Here is a 9703-nt window from a genome sequence, read left to right as displayed (position 1 = left end):
ACACACACACACACAGGCTGGGTTAGCTGTTCCAACATGAAGCCTTTGCAGCGTGTTCTTGCAGTAGACACATCGTACAGACGCATCATGCCAGCTGTTCCCGTTGCATTCGTTGCATCGCTTCTTCGGTCCTTGCACACCGCTCTCCTCTGTCGGCTCCTCCTTCTCTCCTCCACCCCCTTCCCACACTCTTCATCCTCGTTATCCTCTGCCCACATACATTTTTCCTACCTCCATTCTCTCCTTCACCCAGCGACTTGCTGTTGATCTCTCATTTTTTTCAGCCGTTATCTCCCTAAGCACACGGACTGAAGATATATTATGAGATCAAACACAGCAGTTTAACTTAACGTTCAGAAGCACAAGCCACCATTCCTAACGTTATTGCAGCCGCCGCTTTCATCCTCACCTTCACCTCCTTCATCCCCCTTTTTTCCCGCCTTCCAGCCATCTCCCTTTTTCATCCAACTTTTATTTTTCTCTGTTTTGCCTCCTTCTTCCTTCCATCCAGTTTTCTTTCTACTTTACTCATCCCCTTCCTGCCTCTCTTCACCCCATCTACTCCAGTTTCTATCATCCCCGTCTCCTCCCTTCCTGTCCTCTGTCCCCGAGGAAACAGTAATATGTCTCTTCCTACTCCTGGTCTGCTTCCCTCCATCTTCACTCTTTGCCCTCCACGCTCTTTACTACAGCACTAATTACTTAACGTCTGCCATCCGCTGTCTCACTTGGTGATGAGCGATATGCTGAAAATGTTAACCCCGATACAAATATCATACATAAAGATATTAAGCATAAAATATGCTTTTTCTATTGAATTTGAATTGTACTCTTGTATTAAAGAGACAAGTTATGTGCTGTGATTTAAAACAACCAAATGTTCAGAAACCCAAACGTTTACAACAGTGAAGTAAATGGAACAAGTGAAGACTGAAATAGTCAGCCATTCCTATTAATAAGCTTCACTGAAAATGAGCAGTGGCACTACTTTACATAGGAAAGGAAATATATTTAATGACTGAGGTGGTATTTAAAACCATCATCTAGTAACTCCATTGATAGTGAGATGAGTCAGGATCTTCACAATCCAGTTCTGACGTGTGAGAAAAACACTCACTCGGGTTGGCATCACTTATAAACTCCACTAACTCCCGCACATTATATACATCTGACTGGAAAACAGTAACAAGGTTATTACATTTTACTGCACTTTTCAAAGCCAGAGTTCTGTTTTGGAGAATTTATATTCCATAGTTAAAAAACCCCAACCCATTAAGACTTATTAGAGTATTTTGGGCCATGTTGACTGTTTAGCCACCACATGTTGTTATCCGCCTGTGTTGTAATATATCTTTGTCGAGTTCAGAAATAAAAAACAGACAGAGAGGTTGGCAAGAACCCCAGATTCGCTAAACTAAACTAACGCTAATTATCATAAGCAAAGCTTAGTGTACAAAACATTCAAGTAGCAGCAGCGTAGCGTGACGCTTTCCCCGGTTGAAATTACAAACGGCTGCAGGTCGTACCAGCTGTTTACCGCTTAACGATAATTCCATGAGTACCTTGATGACGAGCCAAAATTAAACTTCTCTGTTGTCAGGTTCAAGTGCTCTCTGCAAGCCAGTGTCTGTACGGTGTTTCTGTAACACCACTGTACAACCACAAGTACAGTGTTTTTGCAGGAGGGATACTACTTCTCTCTGAATGGATCGCTTCACACCAATTTCAGGAGTCGTATATTTTCATTCATATCAATAATTTAAGATCAGAATCAGATTTATTGCCAGGTAGGTTTTTACACATACGAGGAATTCATCTTGGTGCAAGATTATATACTTAATATGTTTGAACCAGCACCTCCAGTATTCGAATCAATCACTGTTATTTCAATTTGGCAGGTACATTTGAGTAACAGATTGGACTCTGTATCGGCACGATACTCGAATAGTGAATGCGGCCGAAGAAATGTGACTGGCACATCCTGACTGGAAGATGATCAAACTGATGCAGTATTTTGTCAGTGGGGAAAAATAGCAACCTGGATGTAACTCCAGTTCTAAGAGTGCTGCTCCGTGATAGGATAAATCAATAGTAGTAGCCAGTTAGGCTGAGCATGCATGAAATAAAAGATGATTATCCTTCTGTCTCTCATGTTATCTGTCTACTTATAATCCAATCCATCCAGCTCTGCAACTTCTTGGGACATTTAGCAAAATACTTGTCCCCCATCCTCTTTTATCTCTACAGCTCTATCCATCCATCTGGGAAACAAAACCTCATATGTGTCTTGTCTCTCTCTACAGACAGTATGATCAGAGTGGGAGGAGACTACCAGGCTCAGATCCCAGAGTTCAAACCAGGTAAGCTGGGATAGAGAGGAATGCATGAGAGAAAGGGAGATGAATAGAGAGAGAGGAGAGAGTAAGAGAGAGAGAGAGAGAGAGAGAGAGAGGAAATCAGGGCTGAGAAGGAGACATAGAGGTGAGGAAATGTGGAGGACATTGAAGTGGAGGAAGGAGGGGAATGCAGATGATGAGAGAAATGAAGGTCAAATGACCACTGTGGAAATCTAGAGAAATGGAGAGAGGGGAAGAAAATTATGTTTCTCCTCCTCCAGTTGTAGCTATAATAAAGTCATTAATTTACAGTGTTCTTTCATATCTTTTACTCTACCTCTTTAAATACTAAATGCTAGTTTACAGTTCACTGTGGGAATAACAGACGTTGTGTCTGTGTCATATTAAAGGGCCTTGAAGTGAAGTTGAATCTTAAAAGTTATAAAACGTGTTAAATAATAAGTATTATTAGTGACACCGTGCAGTAAAAGGCTTCTTTGAGGTTGATGTCAAGTCTGCTGTGCAATATTCAAACCCTTTATTTTATTTATCGTATCCTCTTCAGAAAACAGGCCTTACATTTTTATGTCAGATTTTAATTTGGTTTGAGTACAAATGATTAATGGTGGAATTAGGTTTAGTGAAATGCCCTGACACCTGGTTTGAGTAGATGTAAAGTGGCTGAACACTGAAAAACAATCACCATAAATGAAGTCGTCCCACAAACATCAGATTGCATCAGAGGAGGAGAGAAGCAGGCAAACCGGCCTCTCTTTTAACAGTGTCAGTGCACAGGTGTTGAATTCCCAAGAGAATCCAGTGGCTGACACGCCACTGTCTCCTCCTCATTTTTCTTGCTAATGAAGAGGATGCCAACGATGGAGACTGGACGGGCGAAAACCTGCAAAGGAGAGGGAGGAAGAAAGTAAAAGTTCTGTGAGGTTTGATAAGTAGACCGTCAGAGAGAGAGAGAGAGAGATATGCGGTGGAGGAAAGAACAGGGGACAGAGATGTGACCCAAGTAAAAGAGCGATTTAAATATACATATAACTCAAATAATATAGAAAAATGTCCCTGTTTGTTTCCATTACCAGACAGTCCAACCCGCTACAATGAGAAGGACCAGAGGAGCATGTTGGTCTGGTGTCCCAACAGTCAGCTTTCTGATGCAATGTGTAAGCTACACACACACACACACACACACACACACACACACACACACACACCACACACACACACACACACACACAACACACACACACACACACACACTTACACCTATCTACCTTACCTTTCATTCACTGGCACAAGCTTAACAACGTGACCTTCAGTTTAATGGCTATATGCTGACTGGAGAACTGCAATGAAACCTTTGCCCTGCACTTGTTTTCTCTCACTCTCTTGCCCCCTTTTGTCTCCATCTCTTTCCCCTCATTTCTTTATATTTCCCTTTCATCATCCTTCTTTCCCTTTTTCATACATATCTTCTCTTTTCTATCTTCCAATTTACCTCTCTTTTAAACCCATTGTTTTCCTTCTTGTCCCAGTGGATGAGTACATCCTGATGGCTAAAGAGAAACATGGATACAACATGGAGCAGGTACGGCAGATCAAGATAAAAATGTTGTTTGTTTGTATCTTTCTCCTCTGATTTGTTAACGTCCCTGGTTGCCTAACCCCGTCCTTGTCCCCTCTGTTCTTTCAGGCTCTCGGCATGTTGTTATGGCACAAACACGATGTGGAGCGCTCGCTTGCCGACCTGGCCAATTTTACCCCCTTCCCCGATGAGTGGACAGTGGNNCGAACAGGCCTTCAGCTTCCACGGCAAGAGCTTTCACCGCATCCAGCAGATGGTGAGGGACTAAAAACACACGCAGTCTTACAGTTAGTGCAGAATTGAGTGTAATTTTTGAAAACATTTTCAATATTTAATACTGAATTTATTTATTTCTGTGTTTGTGCGTAGCTTCCAGACAAGCTGATCTCCAGTCTGGTGAAGTACTACTACAGCTGGAAGAAGACCAGGACCAGGACCTCTGTCATGGACCGACAGGCCAGGAGGCTGGTCAACAAGAGGGAGAAAGAGGACAGGTATGAGATACCATGAAACTTTAATGGTCCCCAGGGAAAACTGGGCATGAGTGGAGGGATGGACAGAGAGAAGAATGCATATTGGAAGGACAGAGCAGGAATGAAACATTAAGTTCTCAGAAACGACTCATTTGAGATCTGACATTTACAAAACTCCTTTGTTAAATGACACTCGATAAGCATGTCATCCGGGGAAACAAGAGTCTCATGAATATGAATGAGATACTTTGATATTATTTCTTGCCATTTTCAGTTGACATTCTCCAGCATTTTAGAAATAGACAATTGGCTGGGGAAGAAGCCAAATCATGGGTGAATTTTCTTTTTCTTTCGGTAGTAATGATGATCTGGAGGAAGGTGACCCCGGCAGTGACAGTGACTTTGAGATTGACGCCAAGAAAGAGGTGAGCAACATAAAACTTTAATAGTGGTTGTTTGACTGACAGAGGGTGTGCATGCATATATAAAGACATTTTTGTGTTTAATTAGTCATGACTTGCCAGAGGAGGTCAGCCCAGCCAAATCAATGTATCTGTGATCCTTCACTTTCAACTTCATTTATTATACATCAATGTAATTCTGCACTCTTGAGTTGCTGTTTCTTGTACAAAGATGCAATTCTAATAGAACCCGATGTCTAATATTTGTGTGATTTCTCGGTCCGCACAGGCAGTGAAACAGAACCCCAACAGCGCCAGCTCAGACAAGGCCACCCCCAGCCGCTCTGGGCCAGTAAAGAAGGAAAACTTGGGGGCTCAGTACCGCCACCACCCGCTCAGAGCCCGCCGCAGGCCACCCAAAGGCATGTACCTGGAGCAGGGAGACATCACGTCCCTGTCGGCCTCCCACGATGCCGGGGTGCTAACCGTACGGCAGCTGGATACGCAGTTGGTGTCACTCAAGAGACAGGTATGTACCTTTTTTGTGTATTTTAAGCCTGGCCTTGGTCATTTGATTATAAACTGCAGGTATAAATACACTAGTGTATGTCTAGAGGTAGATTTTAATGTATCTTTAACTATGTATCTGTCAGTAAAGGTAAAAATGTAACGCCTTCTTCAGAACTTATGGTGCAACAATGTGTTAATAAATTGTCACAGAAGTTTGTGACAAATATAATGAATTCAGTGAAGAGCTGTTTTGCTTTTTTACTGTAAAATTGCTCCAAGAAAACCCAACACACCAACTGGTGGGAATGCCATAAAACGTATTCTGTGTATGTACTTATTTTTGGTTAACGGCATCAGTACTAGCTTAAAAAAAACCAAACTTGCTATTCTCTTTCCTCCCCTACACTTTTTCTCTCAGGTTCAGTCCATTAAACAGAACAACAGTAGTTTGAAACAGGGCATAACTGAAGGTGTCAACCCTTTCAGACCTGCTGAGGTAAGTCTTTGTTAATACCACTTTATTTTTTAGACTCCCCTCTCTGCATTCTGCCTCCTTTACATCCTTTATCCATCCCCTCTTTGAATATTGTTTCCTGCCTGTATTTACTTTTCTTCATCTCTAATCTCTCCTCAGTTTGTTCCCCTCCTCTTTCATTTATTCACTCTGCCCTCCCCCAACTCCCTCCAGATATTATTTCACCTCCTTGTGGGACTGAGATTAGTCTTAATCTGCTCTTTGCTCTCATGCTGTCATTTTCACCCCTCCCTCTCCCTCTCTCTTTCAGCCTGCCCCTAAGATGAACTCTCGTTGGACCACAGAGGAGCAGCTCCTGGCTGTGCAAGGTGAGTAAAGGCTGCAGCATCTTCTTCCTTCCCTCCTACAGGGTCACCCCATGCTACCGGCTCTCCTCTCCCTACCTCACATTCACAGGCAGAAATCAGACTGTTAGACACATTCATGTTTTCCACACACACAAACTGTGGTAGGTAACATTTCTCCTGAAAATATTACTGAAATATTACCACATAGGCCTTTGTTCAATCTTGAATCTGTTTCATTTGAGGTGGATTGAAAAAGATCATTTACATATTTAAGTTTCCCCTCAGCTTGGACTGAGCTGTGTTGCTGTATGTAATGTGTGGCTGTGGCCGATATTTTGCACTATTAACTCTATAGTGTAATCACCATTTGTTGTATTGTAAAAATATTCTAACCTATGTAGTGGACTCAAATTATCCCACAATGCAACATAAATTAGTGTACAATAGATGGTAACTGATGAAATGAAAAGAATGGCCTGTTTTGTGTAAGAAATAGTTTAATTTTACCATCTGACACTCCATCTACAGCCACCATGCACTTATTTCCATTTAAAAGACAAATGCAGGTCCTCCTATTGTGCTGCCTTTGATAATTTGATGCAGCTGAAATAAACCGGAGCTACTAGGGTTCAGTTCCCAGCTGTGATTGAAGTGAATTAAAATCAGTGTCCACAGCACTTTGCCAAATAGAGAGACACAGTTGTGTTATAGCTTTCAATGAGGGTTATTCATTCGAGGGGGATTCATGGTTATTTATTGTTTGTTGTAATGGACACAGAGCTCTGCGTGGCCTGGCACCCAACTAAATAAATTGGTGTTAAGTTCTCATTGACTGATGTGGAATTAGATGTGAAATTATAATCGCATGTTATTATACGACAAATGAAAATGGCAAAAACAACCTGATGGGTTATTAAGGTGGTCTTTACATATTATGGACACTGAAGGTTTCAGCATTCTTTACAAGAACTACTTCATATTATGTGTTGTAAGTCTCTAAAGCGTGTTTTCTATCTGTTCTGAATCACATCGAAGGCGTAGTGAAAAGCCTGCCATCAAAGCCTCATCCTAGTTAGTTCATGTATTGGGATACATTGGGAGTTTCAATCTCTGTAGATGAAATCCATAAGTTGCAGTCAAGGTCAGAAAGACAACTTCCCTTTTCCTTTAGCAGCTGCAGTCAGCGTGCTTTTAAAGCGTAGCCCCCCTCAACTGCAGCTGTGTAGTGCAAACAGGAAAAGAAAGCAGAGGTCGAGAGATATGAATGTGTGTAGTAATGCGAGTGTGACAGGCCTGGAAAAGAGCAGGTGCACTCAGCTGGCCGACCTCAGATGAAGGTTAACAGAAAACACACATCCACAAGCCTGCTCACGCTGCGTTCGCGCTTCCTGTCTCCCCTCACACACACACTGCCACATTTCTCTGACAGAGAGCGAGAAAGGAGACTGTTTTTGTAGCTTTTTGGTGGCAACGAGTTGGTTGAGTGACGTATTTAGGCACAACATTGACCTGGCGTTCTTCTGTCTCCTCTCCAGCTATCCGTCGCTATGGTAAAGACTTCTCAGCCATCGCAGAGGTGATAGGGACCAAGACACCAGCTCAGGTGAACATCCTCTTTCTAAAGTGTTGAACTTGGGTTGAGGTCTTGGGGAGATCCCGTCTCTCATCCCTTATTCTGACCTCAGTCTAACCTTCTTTCCATCCAGCAGTTTACTTTCTGTGAGCTATCAGCTTTTCATCTCCTCTCCAATTTCTCCCTCATCCCTCGGTGTAGATTAGCGTTTTTCTTTATAGGATAACTATAATCTCCATTATCCCTCCTTTCATTTGTCTGCTGACCTCCAATCTCCGCCTCGGTGTCCTTGAACGCAGCACAACTTTCTGTCCTCCGTCATTTCTTCTCTGACTCTCTGTCTCTGCCTGTCCGCTCAGGTGAGTTCGTTCTTCGTGAGCTACCGGCGTAGGTTCAACCTGGACGAGGTGCTGAGGGAGTGGGCGGCCGAGCAGGTGGCCACCAGCCGAGACCAGAGAGACCCCAGGAGGAGCGGCGAGGAGGTGGCAGCAGCTACGGATGGAGCCGCCGAGGAGGACGAGGTGAGCCGCGTCAGAGGATACGCCTTATACAAGGAATGCCTTATTTAACCTAAAGCAAGAGTTTTGGAAATACATAATAATATAATATAAACGGATTACATCAGTCTCATGTCTGTGCATTAAGTACAGAGCTGGAGTCAGAACATGGTTAGCCTAGCATAGCATCTTAGCATAAAGACTGGAGGCAGGGGGAAACAGCTAGCCTGTCCAAATGATCATGTTGTATCTTGTTCACTTAATCCGTACCCAAACAGAAATGGTTTAGCAGTAATTCTATTCTCTAACTTCTTGGCAAACAGCAGCCCTGCACAGCGATTGTGTCATCAGTGAGTTTGTCAGGTTTGGTGCCATCGTGCCCAAACCTCACCACATATGGTGCACACCAGCCACATCTGGCAACAGGAACAGAAACTTTGTCAAGCAATCGTTACAACACTAACTCTCTTACGAACTAAAGCTTCATGTTTTATCAGTGAGCTTTAGATATGTTGACAGGTGTACTTTTTAAAGTTTGGAAGCAGTGGAAAACAGGGGCTTGGCAGTGTTCAGTGTTTATGCTAAGCTAACATAGCTTACCTAATGGAAACAGACTAATGTTGATCTTCTCATCTAAGTCTTGGACTGAATTTTTTTATGCTGAACTATTGGTCTAAGTAATCAAAGGAATAGTTAGCATTGTCCTTCATCGTCTCTTTGACTTAAGACCAGAGGTCAGCTGGTCAAAGTTTAATTTATGGTCATTCATATTTTTCCTTTATACACCTAAAAAGATTTTAGAAAATTGCATTAAAAGTAAAAACTACAGCCTGGTAGACTGGAGAAGAGTTGGAGAAGGGGAAACGTCTGGCTTTAGTTCCAGATTCGATTAAGTGTCCTCACTTGTTGCCATAAATACAGTATATTCAAAATCCAAGATGGCGGAAGCGCCAAGGAAGAAATGGCTAAAAAAGCTTGTGAGATATAAAGTCTGTGTCATTAACAGGACCACCAACTTAACTGACCACTGACTCGCAGCTTAAAGTGCCTGTTGGTGCAGTCGCTAACTGAAGTGGATTTAATGGGTGACATTCATAGATCACAGCTCCGAGGATACTGAGCAGAAGGAGCAGGTGGTTCTAATATTCTCTCCGGTGTCGGCTGCTGTGATTCCTCCTCTTCATCATATGACATCTGTTTCAATTCACTCTCTCCTCAAACTCTTCCTCTCTCCACTCCTTCCTCTTTGTTGTTCTCCAACTGTCTTCTTATCTCACCTCTTCTTTCATGTCTACACTGTTTGCCCTCCTCCTCACCTCTCTCTCTGCCTCCTCCCTCCCCTCAGGTCAAAATGGAGGACTCTCCCCCAGACGCCGCCGGCGGCTCCTCTCCCCCCTCCTCCACCCAGACCCCCTCCTCCCTCTCCCAGCCCCCTCCACTGCTGCGCCCCGCGCCTCCGTCGGCTCCCCCCAGCCTCCTCCGCCAGCCTCCACC

General features: G+C 43.3%; 1 protein-coding gene across 1 annotated transcript in view; it reads left to right on the top strand.

Moving 5' to 3' along the window:
- rcor2 (REST corepressor 2) overlaps window positions 1–9703 on the top strand; it is a gene marked incomplete in the record, with an annotated part of 13802 nt that overhangs the window by 3855 nt on the left and 244 nt on the right. Inside the window, 13 exon segments of the mRNA XM_035674908.1 lie at window positions 2304–2360; window positions 3431–3511; window positions 3884–3936; window positions 4042–4133; window positions 4135–4189; window positions 4303–4427; window positions 4765–4831; window positions 5097–5336; window positions 5736–5813; window positions 6103–6160; window positions 7675–7742; window positions 8072–8233; window positions 9555–9703. Of these exon segments, the coding sequence (XP_035530801.1) occupies window positions 2304–2360; window positions 3431–3511; window positions 3884–3936; window positions 4042–4133; window positions 4135–4189; window positions 4303–4427; window positions 4765–4831; window positions 5097–5336; window positions 5736–5813; window positions 6103–6160; window positions 7675–7742; window positions 8072–8233; window positions 9555–9703 (1285 nt within the window).

This window comes from Morone saxatilis, unplaced genomic scaffold, assembly GCF_004916995.1.
Source record: "Morone saxatilis isolate NCDOM2014 unplaced genomic scaffold, NCSU_SB_2.0 Contig4, whole genome shotgun sequence".
NCBI classification, from domain to species: Eukaryota; Metazoa; Chordata; class Actinopteri; family Moronidae; genus Morone; species Morone saxatilis.
The sequence above is the reverse complement of the archived record's forward strand: the minus strand, read 5'-3'. Positions and strand labels throughout refer to the sequence as shown.